This window comes from Phascolarctos cinereus, unplaced genomic scaffold (genome assembly GCF_003287225.1).
Source record: "Phascolarctos cinereus isolate Bilbo 61053 unplaced genomic scaffold, phaCin_HiC Scaffold_726;HRSCAF=1367, whole genome shotgun sequence".
Taxonomy (NCBI): Eukaryota; Metazoa; Chordata; class Mammalia; order Diprotodontia; family Phascolarctidae; genus Phascolarctos; species Phascolarctos cinereus.
In genome coordinates this window covers 357,598,152-357,620,630 of record NW_027556098.1, presented here as the reverse complement: position 1 = coordinate 357,620,630, position 22,479 = coordinate 357,598,152, and the positions used below count along the sequence as shown (strand labels likewise).

Here is a 22,479-nt window from a genome sequence, read left to right as displayed (position 1 = left end):
AGAGCTCTCTAGCAGTGGAGCGTGACAGCTGGCTCAGTGTCCCTAACACAAGTTATTTCAACATCTGATGCGAATCATGAATGAAATCACTAATCCTCATTCCCAAGGGAAGGCAGAGCTATAGTCAGGCACCAGTTCTCAAGTGTGGAGGATGGGGTTCGAGGTGAGCCAGCTGTCTGGGACTAACCTCCCTCATGATGAGGACATAGTGAACTCCCCATTATTGGAAGTTTTTAAACTGAGCCCTAGGGACCATCTGTGTGAGACGATTTGGTCTTCAGGCAGGGGTTTGGACCAGATGCCTTATGAGGTTCCCTATGAAAGCATGTGTTTGACAGCCTTGGCCTGGGGTAACCAGGGGTACTAACTTCCTCAAGGAGAGCTCTCTATTCTTTGGGCCAGGCAGATTTGGGGACAGCCTTTCTTGGGACATTCTTTCTTGCCTGCCCTTGGACCCTTTAGTCTCTAAGGGGGCCCAATTGAGCCTAGAAATAGCTGTCATTGACAATCCCCCCCACCCAACACATTTTGTTCTCAGTGAGGGACAAATTGCTCCCCAGACTAGAACTCCCCACGGTAGGCAGGAGGCTCAGACCTCACATTCCCACAGCTCTGAGGGGGCAGGAGAGATTCCAGCAAGGCAGCAGCATCCCAGAGAGGCTGCCTGAGGCACTCTTCCCTATCCAGGAATGAGACTCTGTGTAAACTTCCAAGTGCATCCATCCCTGCTTTGGGGCAAACCAACTACTTCCTCTTGGAAGCCAGCTAGGGCAAGTAAACAGGACCCTTGCATGGCGAAACATTCCATCAGATAGACTGCAGAACAGCACTTTTGACAAAACAGATGTAACAGGGTTCTTGCTGCTCCACATGGAACTATACTGTGGCCATCAGTCACACAGATAATGATCTTGCCTGGCCCTGACTCTCATCAGGGGCCATTTTCCTTTCCACTGCAGCTGCCCCAAAGCAGGCTTCCGTCCTTGATCTGGTGAGCCTGAGGGCCCAAGTCTGGCTCCTGCTGGGCAGGAGAAACTTCTTGGACCCATACTTGTCCCCCACTCCCTCACCCTTCTTATATCCAAGGCTAAGTAGCTTTCAAATCGTTGGGGAAAACATTCTTGTGGTAGAGAGTTGGCCCAATCATCTGAGCCCCGCTGTGACACCCTACAAGAAAAGCTCTCAGAATGGCCACTACTCTGACCTTCCCCCAGATCCCACAGGCTGTCTCAGGTTCTTTCAGAGGAACCTGCCTCCCTGTCTCCTTGGGTTCCTAGCTCTTCCCCCCAACACCATTCCTACTAGTGCACACTACCAGGATGGAACAAAGAAGTCCCACAGGCAAAAGAGACAAAGTATCCAGAGCTTAGAAGGCAGCAGCAGGGTCTGCCGGTAACTTTATTGGGAGGCTGCATGATTTCCAGTGGAAGCTGTAGTGGGTGCTCAGCCCAACAGAGCTGATGTCCAGTGGGACCTCAACCAAGAGGTCCCCCAAACTAACAGCTTCAAGACTCTCAAAGTCCCCAGGCCAGTGGGCCAGGCTTGGTCAGTCCAGGAAAGCAAACCTCCTGAGACCACGTCTACCTCCCCAACCCATGGTTTCAATTATCTTTTGTTCCTGCCAAGAGTCAGAAATATCTCCCTTCAGTTCAAATCTGTTCCTGTTTTAGTCATGTAGGTCTCCTGACTCAAACCCCAGAATCAAGCTCTGGGGATTTAGGGGGTCACAGATGTGGTCAAATAATGGGCCCAGCCAGCAGAGGGCCATACCTATACCACTCACCACCAATGAAACAAAGGGCCCCTCTTCCCATGCCCCAGCTCCCAATCACCACACACGGCCCCAGGCTGCAGGAGGGGCGGGGCAGTAAAGCATAGGAGGCCCTGAGGTCTGCCGCTTTTGGCGAGGGGCTGCTGCCTGAATGTGCACTGGCAACAACACTCACAGGTCCTTACTGAAGAGCTGATGCAGGCTTCGGGCCAGCACATCGGTCTCTTCATAACCCTCACAGCTCTGCTGCCAGCTCTCTGGAACCTGCTCCAACCCATAGTAGGCCCCAGCAATGGCCCCAGCCATGGTGGCAATGGTGTCGGTGTCCCCCCCCAATGAGATGGAGTAGATGAGCGTCCGCTGGAGGCCGTTGAAGGTGGCTGGGATTGCTGGGTCAGGAGCCATGCAGCGCAGGAAGCAGTAGATGGCGGTGGGGACTGATTCAAAAGCTGCGATGCCATTCCCTGTTGAGGACACAAGGTGGAAGCAGTCTGAGACCACCCCAGGACAGAGATTTCTCTCTTTCAGGGGCAGGACCAGCTCACCTGATTGGGGAGGTTCTTAAGCCTAGTAAGCTGGCCCGAGGGAGAGAAACAGATGAGGCCAATTGAGTAGTCAAGACATTCAATTCGGTTAAAGTATTCTTGTGTTTTACGGCAGGTAAGTTAAACTGGCGCACCATTTCTGGGCACTGGTGAGATGGCACTTTTTTGCTTTGAAAGCTGAAACGAGGGTAAAGGAACCTAAGCCCCCACCCCAGCTTCTTCACTTCAGCCTCCACAAGAGCCAAGTTCCTCCCCTGGGAGAAGAACTCAGTGGCAGAGATGTACGTCCTCATCTCTGCCCTGGACCCAGGGCTGGCAAGGACAAGTCAGGGTAGGGAATTATATCGTCTTCTCCTTTCTGGCCCCTGAAGGGTGGAAGCAGGCCTATCCATCTGGGGGTGGGGGTGCGGGTGGGAGTGGGAAGAAAGAAAAGTACAGCCTGCAGCCAACCCACCGAGTTCAGACAAGACTTCCTCCTTGGTCATGAAGCCCTGCTCCAAGAACTCTGAGATCTTCTTCAGTTTGTTCGAGTATGGATGGTCCCCCATGCCCAGCCTGGGAATCAAAGAGAGGCCAGAGAGGTCACAGCTGATGGGCACAGAGGCCAGATTTGGGAGAATGGAGTAGGTCTTAGGTCTCAGAATGCTGAGTAGCATACAGGGGAAGGGGACAGTGAGGTGTGTGGGGGAGGGAGGGGCGTGTGTAGGGGAGGCAGACAGTGTAAAATCTGGTTTAGCATGCATCTGTTCCCTGAGATCCAAGGAGTCCTAACAGGGCACCTCTTCTTCTGAAAACGTATGGATTTCTTTCAACTTTTACTCAGTGCTTTCCATGAAAAAAGGAAAAAGGAAAAGAATCAGATCCTAGTCCATTGCTAGCACTGGCCTAGTTCATGCCCAGACCTTCATGGCTCAGCCCACACTCAGCCGATAGTGTTCAAGTGTCTATCCCTACTTACTCCCTTGCTTCCGACAGAGACCGGTCATCACTCTCCACCTCCTCCATATGGTCCAGGAGCTGCTGGAGAAACTGCTCCCGAGACGATTCCCCTTGTAGGGCCAGGTGCACGGCCAAAGCCTGCAGGATGGCACCATTGAAGCCCAGCGAGGAGGCATGGGTCAGCTGGGCTGAGAGCCGGGCAAACTGGGAAAGGATGGAGAGAGAACAATTGTCGTCAGAGATGTGCCAGGGAACAGGATAGAGGCAGAATGGAATGATATCATTAGGGCCATGCCAGGGAGAAGAGGAAAGAGAAGGAAGAACCACCCCAGCGGTCAGCTTAGCTCATACACCTTCTGAACGTCTTGGGCATGACTGTAGGCCAAGGAGATGCCAGCTACCCTCATGGCGCCCCCGTTGCCGTAGGAACCCTTTCCATTGAACTGAGCCCGAGCTGGCTCAAAGACATCTATGCATTTGGGGTTCAGCAGCTTTTTGAACACAGTAATCACTGCAGCACCATAGCCTCGATCTGGATCTTTCTTGTACTCCTGAGCGAACCTGGAGAGGGAAAGGCAAGAACCCTGGCTAGGCCTCAAGAGATCCCAAAGTCAAAAAAAAAGGAAATAGCCCCGGGAGAGGGAAGGGGATGAGCAGAAGCTGTCTAGGGATAAGCAGCAAGGGTCATTGTCTTAGTCTTTCTGGGCAGGAGGCTCAGAAACCTTAGACAACCATTAGCTACATCAGGGAATTGCCTTGTTCACCCACCCCCCCTCACCTCTTGGCCATGTCCACCTCATCGAAGGCCTCCTTGGCCAGCAGGGACTGCACCAGGGCTCTGGTCATAGCAGTGTCATCTGTGTAGTACAGGACCTCTGCAGGGAGAGGGCCGAGGTAGGGTGGAGTTGGGGGGAGGCTGAGGCTTGCAGTCAAGGGACAGTCTCAGCCCTCTCCAACTCAATAGGGCTAAAAGTAGATCATCTTTTTCCCCAAACAATTCTGTATTTCTGTCATTCTCCCAATTTAGAACCTGAGAGTCCTTTTTTGATTCTTTTCTCTCCTTGGCCCTCCACTTCTAGGCATTCACCAAGTCTTGGCAAATCTTGACTTCAAACTCCACCCCCCCAATTTTCCATGAATCCTGCCAATACTCTGGTCGAGGCATTCACCTGAAGTCCAAACCATTTCACCTTTCTTAACCTCTAGGATTTTGTTTCTCTAAGCCAACCTCCATTGTCTCTCCAAAATTACCTTACTAAAACACTTCTCTGCACATATCAGCCCCTAGCCTCCAAACTTTCCATGACTCGCCAGTGCCTACAGGATATAATTTATCCTGGCATTGAAGGCCCTCCACAATCTAGCCCATACCTATCTCTCCAACCTTCTCTGTCACCATTTCCTAGCATGAGCCCCTTCACTCAAGTCAATGGGATCTGACTTTACCAAAGCAGATGTGCTTTTCCCTCCTTGATTTTACTTGTACCTTTTCCCCTCTAATTCCTGGTCATCCCTTTAGACCCAATCAAATCCTAAGTCTTCCACAAGACATTCTCTGACCCCAGTGATGTCCTTCCTCTAAACTTCAGCAGTCTTAATTGCCTACACTCCTCATTATGCTACACAGCACATGTCCTGGCATTGTTATTATCTTGCCCTGCATGGCCTGTCAGGGACCTTCTTACAGCATCTTGAATTTCCAGTGCCTGCTGATACAGATGAAGAGGGGATAGGTAAAAAGCAGGAAAAGGAGAGGGAAGCTACTTAGGACACAGATCACAAAAAAATCAGATCTAGAAGGAAGCTTAAAAACTACCTAATGTAATCCTCTTATTTTTATAGTAGGAGAAACTAAGGCAAAGAAAAGGGAAGGTCAAGGGGGTTTCCCTAGGACTTCCTTGCCTTGGCCCTCCACTCTATTTGACAATTTAACATTTTCATTAACGACATGGTTAAAGGCACAGAAGACATACTTTTTACATCTTCACATGACACAAATATGGGAGAGAGAGAACACACTGGATAATAAAGTCAGGATCCAAAAAGATTTTTAACAGGCTATACACTGGGCAGAATCAAATGAGATGAAATTTAATGGTGGATTCAGAAAATTAACCTTTCAGCTGTAAGATAGTAGACGCAAAGCTAGACATCAATTCATCTAGGAAAGAGCTAGGGCAGGGGTGGGGAACCTGAGGCCTTGAGGCTACAAGTGGCTTTCTAGGTCCTGGGGTGCAGCCTTTTGACTGAATCCAAGTTTTACAGAACAAATCCTTTTATTAAGGGGATTTGTTCTGTGAAGTTTGGATTCAGTCAAAGGGTCACACTTGAGGACCTAGAGGGCCACATGTGGCCCCCAGTTCCCATTCTAGGGGTATCAGTAGACTCTAATTTCAGTGCGAGGCAACAGTGTGACACCAAGAAAGCGAATGTAAACCTAAACTCTATTAAGACAGTTACAGTTTCCAGGAATAAGTGGGTGATAGGCACAGGATTACAATTTCAGCGTTAGAAGGAACCTTTGAGGTCATCTAGCCCACCTGGATTGCTGGGCTTGGTTTAGGATATGTTTTAGTGATGAGGTGGAATGGGTCTAAATCAGAGCAACCTCCATGGTCTCCAGTTCAAGCATATGAGAATCGGCCGAAGGAAATGGTAATTTTTAGAATGGAGAAGCGACTTGGAGGATGCATGGTAACTCTCTTCAAGCTGAGGAAAGGCTGCCATGGGAAGGACTGGTCCCTGTTAAAAGGGCTGTGAGTAGTGGGGGAAGGTTACAAGGAGGCAGATTTCGGACGGATAGCAGTCAGAGAGATCCAAAAGGGGCAGAGGGCTGCCTTGGGACAGAGCGAGCTCCACTGCACTGAAGGTCTTCAAGCCAAGGCGGGTTTCGGGCCTGACTCCTGGGAAGCGGGGTCTCCAGGGCCTCTGAAGTGCCTTTCCAGCTCCCAACAAAACCTAGACTTTCTGATGTCTAGTGGAGGGCTGAAGCAGCTTAAGGGGCAACCGAAAGGAGAGCAGGTTCCGCACAGAACGGGGAGGGGAGGGCAGAGGAGGGAAGGTAAGGGAAGGGAAAGCAAGGCAAGGCCAGGCCACGACAGGCCTGGCCAGGCCCGGCCCACGAGCTCCTGGACTGACCCTCCAAGCCGGTTCTCTTTATGCCTGTCTAGGCCCCGCCCCCCGGCGCACGCGCCCCTTGCCTCTCCCCCACCGGTGTGCGCGCGCTCCTCCCACCTGTGCGCGCACTTCCCGTAGTTCCAGGCTCGGGCTCCAGGCTGCCCACGTGACTCAGCAGTGACGCCATGGTAACGTTTTCGTACGCCTCGTAGATTGCCCCCAAACAATCCCCGAGGAGCGCCCCAGCCAGGCAGCCCCGGAACCGCGATAGGGAACGCGCCGCCCCGGCCGCCGCGCCGCTCGCCATCGCCGCCATCGCAGCCGCCATCAACCGCCACAGTCTATCGCCACTTCCGGGGGCGCCGGCACGCCCACCTCCCTTCACGCCCCCCGCCCCTTCCCCGCCCTGCAGAAAAGCGTCAGGTCGAGCTACCCGGGAAGCCGCGGCCTCGCGCAGATCCCGCCCCTGCCCTGCTAGACCTTGCCTCTGCCCTGCAAGGCCCCACTCCCCATACTGGGCCCCCCTCCTTTGCCCCAAGCAGGCCCCGCTTCTGCCCTGCAAGGTCCCACCCCCATACGGGGCATAGGCCCCCCCTCCTTTGCCCCTCCCCTTCCTCCACTCCGACCCCCACTCTCCCTCGCGAGGCGCCGCCCCCTGCAAGGCTCCGCCTCTCCCGGGCGTTTGCTCCCACCCGTTCTCTTTTCACTGGCTGTTATCACGACACATCGAACTTCTCTGGACCTTTAAAACGGACGGGCTGGGAGAGACCTTTTTGGTCTGGCTCGGCTGCAAGCACTCCGTGCTTTGTAGCCTCAAAGCCGCCTGGGACCCGGACGGCTCGGGTCACTCGCCCAGGCTGACGCAGCCAGGCGGCAGCTTCGGAAGAGCCCGAGACACTTGTCGATCCACTGGGGAAGGGCTAAGACCGTCACAGAACACGAGGTGATGTTTCTAAAGCGCTCTGCAGACCTTAAAGCGCTTTATAAATGCTAGTTATTTGATGGAGCTGTGTACAAACGAAGAAGTTGATGAATACAGAGAAGCATGCAGAGGACTTAGGCGAAGTGGCGCAGAATGAAGTCAGGGAGCCAGGAAAACCATCAGTACAGTGGCCACAACAAGAAGGAACCTTGTCATGGTTAAGACTTGAACCAAGGTATACTAGCGTAGTCGATAAGTGCCTTGGACTTGGAATGAGGACAGGAGATGGAATTCTGCCTCAGGCACTTAGCACCTAACCCTGGGCAAGGCTTTTCACCCTGAGCTTCAGTTTCCTTGTCTGTAAAATGGGGATAATAGCTCCAATCTCATGAGTTTCCTATGAGGATCAAATGAAATAACTCACCTACATTTATTAACAGTTACATAATTATGAACTGTTATTAAAGCCAGCCCTCTACCCGTTATGGCATGTGGCTGCCTCCTAGCAAGAACCTTAGGGGTATCCAATCTAGGTATCCCACCCCACCCTCTTTATTTTACAGATTGAAGAAACTGAAGCTTAGAGCAAGGGGTCTTTCCAAGTAAGTAGCAGAAGAGAATTCAAATCCCAGCCCAGTGTGGTGTAAAGCATCCAGGATTTGGAGTCAAACTGCTCTGAGTTGTAATCCTAGCTTTTCCTCTTAGTGGGATTCGGGGAAGGGAGCTTCAAAGGGCAGAAGTAACTTCTTGCAGCCTTAACCAAAGAGAATTGGTCTAGAATAGGGGTTCTTAACCTGTGGTTAAGACGGATTTCAGGAAGTTCATGAGCTTGGATGGGGGGGAAAATGACATCTTTATTTTCACTAACTTCTAACTAAAATTTGGTGTTCTCTTCAGTTTTATAAGATTTTCAGAAGAGGTCCTTAGGTTTCTATAGACCATGGCCAAAAGGGTCAATCACACAAAAAAGGTCTGAATTAGAGGCCAACTAAAGCTCCTCCTAACTGTGACATTCTATGATTCTTCAAGTCTGTTTCTTTGTCCAACTAAGCTCCCTTAACTACTGATTTTCCCTGATGGGTTCAGAATTTCCTGAGGATGGGGACAAAGCTTTAAACATCTCCATTTCTGCTTACAACCCCACTTGACCTAGGACACTGCAAGCATAGTTTTAATACTTCAGAGATCTGTGGTTTCCATGTTATATTTACCTGCACAGATCTCAATCTTACCTCTATACCTTTAGAAGGTGGTTTCTTGGGGGCGACTAGGTGGCATAGTGGATAGAGCACCGGCCCTGAAGTCAGGAGAACCTGAGTTCAAATCCGGCCTCAGACCAAATACTTGACACTTACTAGCTGTGTGACCCTGGGCAAGTCACTTAGCCCCAATTGCCTTAAAAAAAAAAAGGAAAAAAGGTGGTTTCTTAAGTTATGTTTAAAAAACTCATCCATTCATGGCCAAATTGTAGAATTTCAGCAGCGGAAGAGTCCTTAGAAATTAGTCACTTAATCTCTTTGGACCTCATCCGTAAAATAAGGAGGTTGAACTGGATGACTTGGAAGGGCATTTCCAGCTCTAGCTCTTATAATTTGGTTCAATTCCCAGATTTTGCACCTAAGGAAATGGAAGCCCAGAAAGGGAGAAAGGCTTGCCCAAGGCAAGCATTTGGTGATGAGCCTTTTCCACATTTCGTCTAGGCTGGACCTTGGTCCTTGTATGATATCCATACAATAGTAACAATAGGCCTATACTCAGACTCTTTCCAGCTTAGTAGGACCTTTCAGTCGTGCACAGGCAGCTGTCATTGGAGTACTCTGTACACAGTAGGTGCCTTATAAGTGTTGAATTTGAATAAACGTTTGCTTATTTCCCAAATGATGGTTTCCTGAAGTCATGAATCTCTCCTGAGTGAAACTTAAGAAGAGAAATTTCTCTTGGGCCCCTTCAGACCTGGTAGGCCTCTCCCTGGTCAATGTTATAGATAGAACATTTCAGGAAAGCACTTGACAAGAGTTTTATGCTGTCCTTTGGGCCTTCAGACAGGCTGTTCCCAGAGTGTAAAATGCAGCCCTAGCCTCTTCCTCTTGCATTCCTTAGCTTCAAGGTTCTATTCAGGTACCACCACCTCCCATACACAGATATGCCTGATCCCACCAAGAATAAGTAGTTCACTGAGTTTCAAACTGGAAGTGAAGGCACTTGCAGGGAAAAGGGGGAGGGAGCTGTTATTCAAGAGAGACATTGCCATACAGAGAGGGCAACAAAGGCACTAGAACAGATGCCTATGGGGAAGAACATAAGCGGGTGCTCCCACCATTCCCAGCTCCATGGGTAGATTGGTGTACTGATCAGGTGTGCAGTAAGAGGCATCCAAGGCCCCTCAAACATCTAGAGTTTTTGACAGTTTGTATCACCTGTGAGGCAAGGTGGTGGGCTAGTCCAGACCACTGAAATCAGGATATTCTCAGAATTGCCTAATAAGGAATGAAAAATGAAGGGCAAAGACTCAGGAAATAATTCTACCTCTACCACAGCAAGCAAGCATCAGGGGAAAGGCATAATGCTGGTATCTGGATGGATTAAGACAGCCTACATGCATCCCTGGGGACTGGGGCCATATAAGTTGAAACTTGTTTTCATCAGCTCACAGAATTAGACATCTTACCAATTAGGAAACTGAGGCCCAGAGAGGGTTAGTAATTTGCTCAAGGTCACACAGTATATAGTAAGTAGTAGAGTTGGGATTCAAACCCAGGCCCTCTGACTCCAAATCTCGTCTTCTTTCCATTATACCATGCTGCTTCCACATCCGGGGCTTCTTGGAGGCAGCAATTAAATTTCTTTGGAAGCCCAGAAACACAACCCATAATATCTGTTAATGGACCTCTTCTGAGGCAAGTCTCTGAGCCAGAAGCATTCTAAATACCTAAGAGAAATTAGAGATCTCCCAACTCAAGTCACTTCATCTTTATTAACACACATCATACTAATGTCTCGCTCCTTGTGGGCAGACCTCTTTCCCTTTTTATCTTTCTGCAGTGCTGAATATGATGCCTGGCAATTCCATGCAGCTTTCACTAAGCTACTACTACCATGTGCAAGATAAATGACTGTGACAAAGATCTGGCCAGGTGACACAGTCAAGGGAAATAAGCCTCCAAAGAGAGATTGCTTATGGTGGCAAAGTGATAGTCTGGGAGTGACAGTGAAGAGCAGAAAAGTATGCCCATGCCTCCCTTTAGCCCAGTCTGTTGGGGGAGCACTGGGGAAGGAGTATCTAGTACCAGAGAGGGGAGCCACAGATGCAGTGTCTTCCAGAGGAAGCTAGGTTTCCATGAGTGCCACGAGATGGGAAAAGTGTCCGATGAAGAAGTCTTCCATCCAGTAGGCATTTTATAAACATTTGTAGAATTGAACACGATGAGAGACGTGGGCTCAATAATAGGATGCTGAGGTAGACTGGGGACTGGTTGAAAGACCAGATCAAATTAGCAGTCATCAATGGCTTGATGTCTTCTTGGGGGTGGGGGAGACTCTAGTGGAGTACCCTGACAATCTGTCCTTAGGCCTAGGCTGCTTAATATTTGTATAGTGATTTGGATAAAGCCATCTAAAGCAGTCTTATTAAGTCTAGAGAGGACAGTGTTGGGAGAGATAGCAAGCTGGTGAATGACAGCATCAGGATCCAAAAATATCTGGAGAGGCTAGAACGATGAGCCAGAGCAATTAAGAGGAAAACGAATGGAGATAAAGTTCTGTACTTGGTTTAAAAATAGAACAAGTACAGGATAGGGGAGATGTGGCTTGTGTGAATAAGATCTGGGGATTTTAGGGTACTACAAGCTACCCTACACTATATTATGTGTCTAGAATGAGGGATGTGATAGCTTCGCTGTTCTCTACCTTGATCAGACTACATTTGAACCACCATTTGCCATTCTGGGCACTGCATGTTAGAAAAGACATTGATGTCCAGAAGACAAAGATGAAGACAGTGAGAATGCTGGAGTCTGCTATTATATAGGATCTGAGGGTGTTTAGCCTGGAGTTAAAAAGACTTCTGAGGGAGGTGATCAATCATTACCCTCGAGTATTGGAAAGGCCATCATATGGAAGTAGGGTTAGCCTTGGTCTGCTTGGCCCCAGTGAGCAGAATTAGGAGAAATGAACTGAAACTAGAGAGGCAAGTTTAGATTTGATGTAAGGAAGAGCTTCCTCCACATTGCAGCTGTCCCAAAGTGAACTAGCCCTTCTTACGAGGTTGTACATTTCCCCTTGCTGAAACTGTTCAAGCAGAGGGTCTAAGACAGGGGTAGGAAACCTGCGGCCTCGAGGCTACATGTGGCACTTTAGGTCTTCCAATTCAGCCCTTTGACTGAATCCAAACTTCACTGAAGTGGCCAAATGTGGCCTCAAGGCCACAGGTTCTGCACTCCTGGTCTAGGATGTCAGTGATGTTGCAGTAGAAGGTCAGGTTAGACTAGATCACTCTTAGATCCCTCCCAACTCTGAAATGCTGTCATTCTGAGACTACTACTTACTCTTGACTCTAGGCAAGGCCTTTCCCCAAGCCCCCACAAAAGTCAAGCCACCATGATTATTGATAATGCCATCATCATTACACCTGGGGCTTTATTGGACTTAGACTCTCTCATTCCCGGCCACGTTCCCGTTTCCCGTGTAGCCACTACACCAGCTCTAGCTGCCGATTCTTGAGGGGGGGCAGAGTGCGGTTGGTGGTTCGGTTAAAGGTATCTACCTCCGGCACAAACTTCTCAGCTGGTACCGTCAGCTTGCGTCGGGTGTCCAAACACTTGTTGTCCAGCAGCAAAGAGTTGGACTTGCAGGCGATGTCAGCCTGGATCCGGGCCAGATGCTTGTAAAGGGCATCTAGGGCATCCCTGGGGGTGTTGAGGAACACTTAGGGCCAGGCTGCTTCTGCCCTCTCTCCTTGTGCCCCAGGCAAAGTCCCACAAAAAGAGGGAGGGGAAAGGGGCCTCAACTTCAGCATGGCTATTATTACGATGCACTTAGCCACAGCAAAGACAGAAAGCAAAGACAGAAAGTGGTCAAGGCCCCATGAGTCCTAGCCCCGGACCCAGGACTCTTCTAGTCTAGCTCTGGCATTAGCTCATTGTATGTCTGGGAAAGTCCCTTACCTTCCCTGGACCTCATTTTCCTGACCTGTAAAATGAGGGCATTAGACAACGATCCTTGGGGATGCCCTCATACTCCCAAATATTACCCTACTCTTTGCCCAGGAAATGTTCTTTGTATTCTTCCACCTCTGTGCTTTTGCTCATCTGGCCACTTGTACCAGGAACATCCTTTCCCCTTCCTGTTTCAAACCCTCCCCCCCTCTTTTAAAGCCTAATTCACATGCCATCTCCTCCAGGAAGCCTTTCTTGATCCCCAGGCTCCATAAGAACATTTCCCCTAGGACTTCACATAGCATTCTGTCTGTACTTCCTCCCATGCACTGATCATTTCATATCATGTATCTGTGGTTCACTTTGTATGTCTTTGGAGCTCCAGAAGGGAAAGGTGTCTTGTCTAATCATTTTATCTCCCTCAGCTCCAAGTATACAGTTCTTTGCATGAGCACAATAGGTACTTCATGTTGGTTGAATGAACAACTCCTATGACCTGGGGGCCTGTTTATCTGTGGTCAGGATCCATGTCAGCCAATGGGGTGGCTTACGGGGCCCCAGGACTCTCCAGTTCACTAGGCCCCAAACCTACTGTGACTGGGCCAGTTTCTGCTTCAGGGTGGCTATGGTAGCTTCCAGCTGGTGCACTTCATCAGTGAGCCCATATTGTACCTGGTGAAGAAGGGATGGGGATCAGGGGAATTGACCTCCTGCAGACCTCCCACAGAGCTTAGCCCTGTATGTTTGTGTTCATCTCTCTGGAGCTGAGAGGGAAGGATCCTGAGGTTGTTCTGAGATCCAGCTCTGTTACTGTTTGTCCCTGCCTAGGTTACTTCCCCTCCTTGTAGATCTCCATTTCTTCAGGACCTCTGTGCCACTGGCTTCGGGATCTAGCTGGGGAACTCCGTTATCCCTGGGTAGGCACAGACATATGCAAACGCATGCACACACCTGGTCCCTGCACATCTCCATACTGGGTCTGTATGTTCGGGTTTCTAGCCGGGTGTGCGCTAGCTTCAGATTCTTCATCTTTACTCGTAGATCTTCCTCTAGCCGTCGGATGTCCTCCTCCAACTCTGCAATTTCTTCCAAGGTCTTAGGGAAGAGGCCAGAGGGTGGGGGGACAGGCTTTCCTGCCTACTCTGCTCTGCTGACTGACAACCCCCTCAACATTGATTTGACTCCTTGCCCACCATCTCCCCATGCCTACCCTTGTTCCTCACCCCCAGCTCCCCCAGGGGACCCTGGAGGCCACTGGACTCCTTACATTTTTCTCCTGCCACTTGAGCTCATTCAGGGCCCTCTCTAGTTCTCGAACCCTCTTTCTGAAGGCAAACTCAGTGGCCACACGCTGGGCTTCCAATTCATTGTTGGTCTGGGGTTAAGGATCAGGGGATAAAGGAGGTGAGAACAGGGCCAGGGAGATAATGAAGTGTGAATGGGGTATGGGAATATGACAGGGATCAGGGGAGAAGTTGATATCCTGCTAAAGAGATGGTCCATCAAGGGGGAAGGGAAGATGGGCATATGTATGTCTCTGATAGACAGATGAGTTTATTTATGTTTGGAAAGGATGGTGACTAGCTCCCTGAGCAGGGAGGGAAATGGGTTTTGGGGAGCCTGGGTGGTTGGGCTCACCTCAGCAATGGTAAGGGCTGTAGCTTCACGCAGATCTGCAGAAGCCTTCCTCTCAGCCTCTGCTCGGTCCTTGTTGTAGTGACTGTACTCATCCCACTGCTGTATCGTGCAAGAGCTGGGGCAGCCAGAAGAGCACAGGCCAGCCCCACAAGGGTTAGGCATGGGCCCCAAAGGAGTCAGACACAGGCCACACATGCATTGAACAAGGATCAGATGTGAATCCTATAAGGGCTATCTGGTGGAGAGGATGGGTGAATGAGTAGTTGGTCAGGCCCCATGGGTAGGGAGGGTCCACACACCAAGGAGGAAGACAGAGAAGACAAGGGAAGAAGGAGTCTCAGGACCAAAGGCCCAGACTTACCCATTGGGAATGTGGGTAGGGTTGACCTTCAGGGAGATGTTGGGAGAGTGAACATTGAGTGAGAGGCAGACACGGTCAATCTCAAGTGCTTCCATCTTGCCTCGATGGTCAGAGTTCAGTTGCTGCCTTGCCTCTTGAAGAAGACTAGGGAGGGCAAGGACATAAGGGTTCAGGTGTCTTCCATAGTTACTAACCAGCCTAGAAAAGCCCTTCCCTGGACAGATGGATATAGTGTTCAGGCCCAGGCTAGGGCCTGGTTAGGACAGGGCTCCCTCAGGTGGAAGCTGAGTGAGGAAGAGTCTCTTCCCTGGCCTTTACCTCTCATTCATTGTAGGGTAATGAGATACCCAGATATCCTAATACCAGCTTCAAAGCCCTGAGCTTTCTATCTGCCTAGACATCACATCTGCCAAAGAATAGTGTGGACAGCACAAAGACCTCCAACTTTGGATCTAAGAGGTCTGGGTTCTAGACCTGGTTCTACCATTGCCTTGATACAATGACTTGAGTGAGGCGTTCTCCTCTTTGGGCATCAGTTTTCCTACTTCTAAAGATGAGGCGGGGGTGGGAGGGAAGAATTGTACTGGATCTTTAAGATTTCTTCTAGCTCTGGCATTCTACTAATCTATAACCTCCCTCATTGTCCAGAGGAGGAAACCAAAGTCCAGAAAGAGAGAGTGATTTGGAGTCACAACTAGAACCCAGGTCTCCTGACTCCCAGCCCTGGCTTTTTCTGCAGCATTAGTCTGCCTGGTATTAGAGGTGCCAACACTACAGTGGGTAATTTTGATTCTGTGACCTTGAGATTAAGATTCTCATGCTCTGACTGAATGCCAGTTTTCATGGCATTTTCTCTTCTGTTATCTTACTTTATCCTCACAGCAGCCCTGCAAAGTAGGTAAGTGTTGAGGTGCTTTATAGGTCAGGCTAGGAATTTGTTGTTCAGTTGTGTCCGACTCTCCATGATCCCATTTGGGGTTTTCTTGGCAAAGATACTGGAGTGGTTTGCCATTTCCTTCTTCAGCTCATTTGACAGATGATGAAACTGAGGCAAACAGGGTTAACTAACTTGCCCAGGGTCACACAGCTAGTAAATGTCTAAGGCCAGATTTGAACTCATGAAGAAGAGTCTTCCTTATTCCAAGCCCAGTGCTCTATCAACTGTGCCACCTAGCTGCTTAGGCTAGGAAAGGAAGGTGCCAAAGGTTGGGGATCAATCAGTAATGGGCCCAGAGTGAAAGGGTCTCTATGAAAATGTAGGTTCCAGAGAAAGCTTAGTTTGAGTGGGTGGAGGCAACAGTCTGAGAGGTAGTGGGTGAAAAGTAACGTGGGGGCAAACAAAACTTCATTTCAGTATTGCCCCCATGTACTGTATGCTTAGCTAGGTTGTCTGAAGAAAGAGTGGATCGAGACGAGAAAGTCCTGTACAGTTATATTCCAATTAGGCTATCTAGAATGAGATTTGGTAATGACAGAAATTGTCAGTTACAGAATATAGAATATCAGGGGGAGAGGAGAGATGGGGAGAAAATTTGGAACTCAAAATCTTATGGAAGTGAATGTTGAAAACTAAAAATAAATAAATTAATAAAAAATCATTATTAGATAACTTTACTAGTCTTAAAAATGTATTTTGAAGTCTAGAGATCCTTTTCCCTCTCTGTGACAACATTTTTTCATTAGTTCCCTTGAGATTCTAGACCTTTTGTTCCTCCAAGTGAATTGTATTATTATTTTGTCTAGCTCATTAAAATTAAATTTTGGCAGTTTGATTGGTGTATTTATAAGTTACTTTAAGAAGTAGAATGGTAATTTTAATCATATTGGCATGACCCCAGCAAGACAATGAATACCTTAACAACTATTTATTTTTTACATTTATAATGACAATTTTGTGATTTTATTTATATTTCTTGATTGTGCTTACAGTTTGACTTAGATATTTTATGCATATGATAGTTATTTTAAATTCATGTAATTAAAATAATAAATGGTATTTATATAGTTATTGGTAACATACCATAGTCTCCTTATGTCAACCACATGCCTTTCTTTATGTTGGCTTTAATTTTAGTTATTTTGAAATTATTGTACTACATGATTCATGGTGGCATTAGAATAGGTTTCTATGTTAGCAAATAGTTTGGAATCATTGAAAGTACCAAAATTCCCAAGAGGCAATCCTGTCTGATCGCTTACTCTTACAAGCTTGTGGTACCAGCTTATTATCTGTGGATTGACATAATGAATGAATGTAAACTGGACATTGCCCTAAGCACTGAGGATACAAATGAAAAACATATTCCTTGCCGTTAGAGAGCTTCTATTACAATGAGGGAGGGCAACACACACACACACACAAAAGAATATAGAATGTCAGGGGTGGAAGGGATCTTAGAGATCCTTCATTTATGTAGGAGGAAAATGGGATCCAGAAAAGGAAAGGAATTGCTCCAGGACACAGTCTATGATGGTCAGATAGTGTGATGCCATTGTCCAACCCTAAGTCGATTGACATCTATTTAACACTGGGATTTGAAGGGAATATAAAAAGGTGTCAAGGCTTGTTCTCATCTAGGGAAGTCTTTTAAGAAGGGGCAACAAGGCATCCTGGGTGATCCAATGTCCATATATGAATGTACAAAGTATAGACAACAAGCAACTAGAGATTCTAATACAAGGAACATGGATTTGACCTTGGAGGTGCTACTGAGACTTGGTGGGATAAGACCCATGGCTGGCATATGGCTCTGAAAGGATAGGGAAAAGGGACTGGGCAGAATAGAATTGTAAATGATTATATGTGAGGCGATCCAGGAAGTGAGGAGGGGGCACAGCTTGGGAAGCACGGTGGAGAGAATCTGGTGGAAGATGAATAAGACAACTGTCTTTAAGCATTTCAAGGGCTGATACAGAGGACAGATTGGCCCCAAGGGCAGAACTTGAAGCAGTGAATGGAAGTTGGAAAGTAAGCCTAATGGGAAGAAAAAATGATTGCTAATAGAACTATCCAAAAAGGAAATAGTGGACTATGCCAGGGCTGAAGGCGGTGGGCTCTCAGGGATTCATGGCCGGGGAGCCTTGTACTAGCTGGCCTCTGTGCTCTCTTCTGGCTCTGAAGGCCTGGGATTCTATGGGATCCTTTGGCAGAATCCAACAATAGCAGGTGGTATAGAGGTTAGGGTGTTGGACTTGGACTCAGGTGGAGCCAGGTTTGAGTCGTGCCTCTGAGACCAGCTGTGTGACCATAGAGCCTTTCTAAACCTCTAAACCTCATCTGTCGTGAATAAATTTTGCCTGTAGTTCCTGTGCTTTACAGAATCGTTAGAAGGTTCAGACGAGATTATAATGTAAGCAGGGTTCTTTGTGAACCTCAGATCAACAACTGTTATCACTGATTACTCCTCTCTCTCCTCCTGCCCCCAATATTCCTCCTTTTGGCATTGGAGACATTGCTCTAAACAACACCGCTTTCTACGTGTTTTCCTACCTGTTGTGCCAAGCCTTCTTAGTCTACTTTTCTAGGTCATCATCTCTTTCTTGCCACCACACCGCCATCCTGGCTAAGCCTGAGTCATCCCTCATGACTCTCTGTACTGGAACCTCTTCTCTTCTCAAACTACACATTACTTTATGGTCATCTTGTCCATACGTAAAGTTTGAATTCCATGACACAGATGATTCCCAAATCTCCCTATTTCCAGTCACAATATCTCCCTTTTACTCCAGAGTCCTGCATCTCCAGCTCCCTACCAAAGTATCTTTATGTGCATATCCTGCTGGGACCTCCAACTCAACATGTCCAAAAGTGAACTCAACAGCAACATCTCCCCCATGCCTCCAGACCTTTTCCTCATCTCGACTTCCCTGGTTTGGTTGATGGAACATAGATTCCTGGACCCAGAACTTTGGAATCATCTTTGACCCCCTGTTCTTCCTTACCCTTCCCTTGTACTACCCCTCCTCCATCTAATGAGTTACCAAATCTTGTCATTTCAGTCTCCACTCTATCTTTTGACCCATTTCTTCCACGCACCATTCTAGTTGAGGCCTTCATCACTTCTCACTTTGTCTAGCTTCCTAAACCGGTCTCCCTGCCTCCAGGTTCTTCCCTCACCAACCAATCCTTCATATAGTTGCCAAAATAATCTTCCTAAGGCACAGGTCCCATCATGTCACTCTCTTCTTTTTTTGGGGGGGGGCCTATTGGGGTTAAGTGACTTGCCCAGGGTCACATAGCTAGTAAGTGTCAAGTGTTTGGTCTGAGGCCGGATTTAAACTCAGGTCCTCCTGACTTCAGGGCTGGTGTTCTATCCATTGAGCTACCTAGCTGCCCCATGTTAGCCGGACTCTTGAGGAATCTGAGAGTCTGTGAGGTACTGGCCAGATTTGAAGAATCTGAGCAGGGGCAAGATTTGAAGAATCTAAGCCCACTCTCTTCTTTAAAAAACCTTCAGTGATCCTCTTTATTGGTTCTAGGAAAAAAATATACATTTCTTAGCATTGGAGGACCTCCACAATCTGGCTCCAAATCTACTTTTTTTAAACCTCATTTGCATTTGACTCATCATACATTCTGTGCTGCAGCTAAGCTGGAATTCTAGCTTTTCCCCAAACCTAGCATCTCATCTTCCACCTCTCTGAATTTGCCTAGGCTGCCCCCAGGCCTGAAATGCACCACTCTGCCTCACCTTCCAAAATCCCTATTATCTCCCTATAAGGCAAGCTGAGGCTCAGAGGCCCATCACCTCCAGGAAGCCTTCTCTATTATACACATATGCCCACCTACAAGTGTTCTGTCTTGCATCAGATTTTCTTAGAAAATGTTGCCTGGATCTCTCCTTTGACCTGGTCACACTTTGTTTTGTATCCCCTTCATTTGTAGATGGATTATCCACATACCACCCTGAATAAAATGTTAGCTCTTTGAAGGCAGAAACAGGTCATTTCTTCTCTTTGTATCCTTGGCATTTAATGCAGTGTCTTACACCTAGCAGTCACTTTGTGCTTGGAGGTGAACTGAATTCTGAGAGGGGAGATGACCATTATCACCACAGGGCTCCACATGTGGGAAAGACCAGTGTGTACCATCTACCTCCAAGTTCCTCTAGGAAGCAGGTCATAAATCACCCCCTATTTTTTCAGATAATTCCAGATCATTCATAATCCCTCCCAACCAGAAGCTTAATATTGCATATGTGTTCAATAAATACTCCAGGAATGAATGCCTCTAATTTATGATGTGTGGCCACAAGAACATTGACACTTTAATATACTCTGCGTATCAGTGGGCATTTTAGTAAGCATACTTGCACATGTATCTCATATGGGGCACGCATATGCAAGCATATCTAACATACCCTGGGCAGACATTGAGCATATGCACACCCATGTAAAAGACATGTATGTGTGTGTGTGTAAAAGCAGGAATGCACAGGCATAGCCAGGCTGACCCCCATGTTTGCTTATGAGCACAGGTACCGTTTTCCTTTCAGTCCTTACCAAAGCTGCTCAAAAACCTCTCTGATCTTCTGCTGCAGGGCCTCCTTGGCACAATCAATCACCTCCACTTCCTTGTGTAGCTCATCCTCTGCAAAATCCTTCACCACATCAATGTCCCGCCGGCTCTCCCGCAGCGTTAGGCACTCAATTGCCACATCCAGAGGGAGGTTCTTGGCCTGCAGGGCCCTCTCTGCTGCCTCCTTCATCTGGGGGTAAGGGACAGGGGGAGGGAAGTCCAAAAGGATTCTCCCAAGTTGGACTGCTGCCCTGTCAAACCTCTTGGCACTAGAGTGGGTGCCAGCTGAGGCCAGCAATACCTCCCTGCCCAAGAGGGATGCTGTCCCGTGATGCCCTGGTACCCAACTTTACACCCTGCCCTCAGCTCCCTTGCCTGTGTCATGGCATCAATCTCAGCATCTATGTCAGTCAGACATTTGTCTAGTATCTCCTTCCATCGGTCAACAGAATCTATGCGCTCTGATAGGCGGGTCTGGTTGTCATGTTCATCCCATATGGTCTGGAAGAGAGAAGAGTTATGTGAGAGGGAGCATGATATAGCAGAAAAAAGACTAGACTCTGACAAAAGCTGTGTGACATTGGGCAAAATACCTAAGCTCTCTGAGTCTGTTTCTGCATGAGTAAAATGTGGTTAATTGAGTAATTCACCTTGCAGTGTAGCTGTGGTAAGGTGCATGCTTTGGAAGGCTTGAAGCATCATTACAGCCGGGGAGTTGTTGGCAGTTAGGAATTTCAAGGACAAGGAATGAAGAGGGTGTATGTCTCTGCTCATTCTCCTTACCTGGTTGTTGGTCTCGTTGCGAAGGATGCGGCACTCTTGTCTGATCTGGTGTGAGGCATCCCTCTGCTGCTCAGCATTAGAGGAAAGCAAGTAGCTGTTAATGTGCCAGTCAGGGAGCCGGAAACGCTGGCCAGGCTTGATGCTCAGTATGGCCATGGTTCAAGGCTGGCAGGGGCACTCACACCCTGACCCTGGATGCTTCGAGCCCACTGAGACAAAAAAAAAAAAGTCGGCCTAGAGAAAACCATCTAACAGCTTCTCTTCCCTTCCCATTCCCCATTCCCTGCCATATATTTTACTCCCTGCCCACCTACCCTTTTCCCTTTCCAGAATGAACTTAAAAGGTATTTTTCTCTGGTAAGCTTGCTTCTCTTTTCACAGTGTATATGCACCTATATACAGAGAAAGAAAAAGGGGACAAATCCTCTTTTTTTCCAAGCCCCAGCTTGGAATATAATCAGCATGCCCCTAAGAAAGAGTCTGAACTAAAGTAAAGTTAGCTGATGGTGTTGAATACCCCTAGTTGAGCTGAGCTTAGCTGATAGGGGGAGCCACCATGTATTGGCAGAAGATGGCCTGGTGGACAAGAACATTAGGATCACCTCGTCCCACTTCCTCCCCTACCCCAAGTACGCCAGTCTCAATCAAACCAGTTTTCATTGTCTCAGTCAAGTCTCCTCTCTTCAAACCCTACAAAAAGCTCTGGGCTGCAGGCTATGTGGGAGACTAGGGAAGTGTGAGTAAGATGTAGCCCTGGGGATCTCAGTCTGGTTGAAAGCTCCTGAGAGGGGCCTCACTCAGCACCTCAGTCTTGGAGGGCTGCCCAGTCTTCCCTGCCTCCCAGGAGAGAATGGAAGGGCATGGTCAGGCTTGGTAGAATGAGGACAAAGTGGGAGCCCAGCTGGCTCTCTAGTGACAAGGGGAGATTCCCTGTGAGTGAGAGAGTGCCCCAGGTCTGAGTTTTCCACTCCCTAGCCCCTTTCCCCACTAGCTTCGCAGGGTTCTTACCTCTTCTTCTTCGTCCAAAACTATTCTCTTTGTCCACTTAAGCTACCCCGCAGGTGTTAAGCATGCCCCGCGAGTAGCTAGGCAACGGCTCTTCCCGAGAGCCAATGAGAGCCAACCCTCTCTTGTTTAACTAGGCAACGCAAGTGAGCAGAAAACACAAGGAGGAGGGAGCTGGGGATCTGGGGATCTAAGGGAGGGATTCTTTGGTGGGGCGGGGCCTAAGTGGTGAGTTATGACGTCAGCGCCAAAGTCTCTGATAGGGGAAGACATAGCCAGGATTCTGTCGGTTAAGATCACTGTTGGGAAATGGGAAAATAGCCTGTCCTGTCCACGAGTGACGGAATGCTGGTTGTATGGCCGGCTATAGGAAAGTCACAAGCCCTTTGGGTTTCAGTTTCCATATTTGTAAAATGCCTGGGATATCTAACTTCTCGGGACTGATGTGAGTATCAAATGAGATAATGTATGCAGAGCGATTTGTGACCAGGGTGAATGCAAGTATTAGTTTGCTTAAGATCAAGATAAATGTGAGAAAGGGGAAATAAAGGGTGAGAGAAAACTAAGAAAAAATGTGTGCGTGCGCGCGTGTGTGTGTGTGTGTGTGTGTGTACATATACATAGGCACATATATGCATGCACACATACATATACATGGAAGGAAACAAGCATTTATTAAGCACCATGATAAGCATTTTACAAATATTATCTCATTTGATCCTCACGA

At 48.1% G+C, this 22,479-nt stretch overlaps 2 protein-coding genes across 5 annotated transcripts; both read right to left on the bottom strand.

The window, feature by feature from the left end:
- Positions 1-1,360: 1,360 nt before the first annotated feature.
- On the bottom strand, positions 1,361-6,742 carry ADPRS (ADP-ribosylserine hydrolase). Its single transcript, XM_020983675.2, has 6 exons — positions 6,490-6,742; positions 4,034-4,130; positions 3,609-3,816; positions 3,275-3,459; positions 2,771-2,871; positions 1,361-2,235 (listed from the first exon to the last, which is right to left on the bottom strand). Exons 1-6 carry the CDS (start codon positions 6,698-6,700, stop codon positions 1,943-1,945), a joined length of 1,095 nt encoding a protein of 364 aa, XP_020839334.1. The 5' UTR covers positions 6,701-6,742; the 3' UTR covers positions 1,361-1,942.
- A 3,507-nt stretch (positions 6,743-10,249) lies between these two features.
- TEKT2 (tektin 2) lies at positions 10,250-21,942 on the bottom strand. 4 transcript variants are annotated; one of them, XM_020983676.1, is made up of 12 exons: positions 21,756-21,942; positions 21,062-21,139; positions 20,748-20,956; positions 20,340-20,465; positions 19,949-20,154; positions 14,447-14,590; positions 14,086-14,200; positions 13,715-13,822; positions 13,399-13,542; positions 13,040-13,119; positions 12,057-12,198; positions 10,250-10,763 (listed from the first exon to the last, which is right to left on the bottom strand). In XM_020983676.1, exons 3-12 carry the CDS (start codon positions 20,901-20,903, stop codon positions 10,575-10,577), a joined length of 1,410 nt encoding a protein of 469 aa, XP_020839335.1. In that variant the 5' UTR covers positions 20,904-20,956; positions 21,062-21,139; positions 21,756-21,942; the 3' UTR covers positions 10,250-10,574. The 4 variants fall into 4 exon arrangements, with proteins under 4 accessions (XP_020839335.1, XP_020839337.1, XP_020839336.1 ...); XM_020983678.1 differs by lacking the exon at positions 13,715-13,822; XM_020983677.1 differs by lacking the exon at positions 21,062-21,139.
- Positions 21,943-22,479: the final 537 nt, after the last annotated feature.

What these genes read in the sequence shown, in the direction of transcription:
- ADPRS (XM_020983675.2), bottom strand. Translation starts at nt 6,700, where the DNA reads ATGGCGGCTGCGATGGCGGCGATGGCGAGCGGCGCGGCGGCCGGGGCG. An exon ending in TCTCTGTCGGAAGCAAGGGA is followed by an intron (nt 2,872 to 3,274) that starts GTAAGTAGGGAT and finishes TTTGATTCCCAG; the next exon opens with GCTGGGCATGGGGGACCATC. An exon ending in GGAAGTCTTGTCTGAACTCG is followed by an intron (nt 2,236 to 2,770) that starts GTGGGTTGGCTG and finishes TGTCCTCAACAG; the next exon opens with GGAATGGCATCGCAGCTTTT.
- TEKT2 (XM_020983676.1), bottom strand. Translation starts at nt 20,903, where the DNA reads ATGGCCATACTGAGCATCAAGCCTGGCCAGCGTTTCCGGCTCCCTGAC. An exon ending in CCTACCCACATTCCCAATGG is followed by an intron (nt 14,201 to 14,446) that starts GTAAGTCTGGGC and finishes TGGCTGCCCCAG; the next exon opens with CTCTTGCACGATACAGCAGT. An exon ending in CAGAAACTGGCCCAGTCACA is followed by an intron (nt 12,199 to 13,039) that starts GTAGGTTTGGGG and finishes CAACACCCCCAG; the next exon opens with GGATGCCCTAGATGCCCTTT.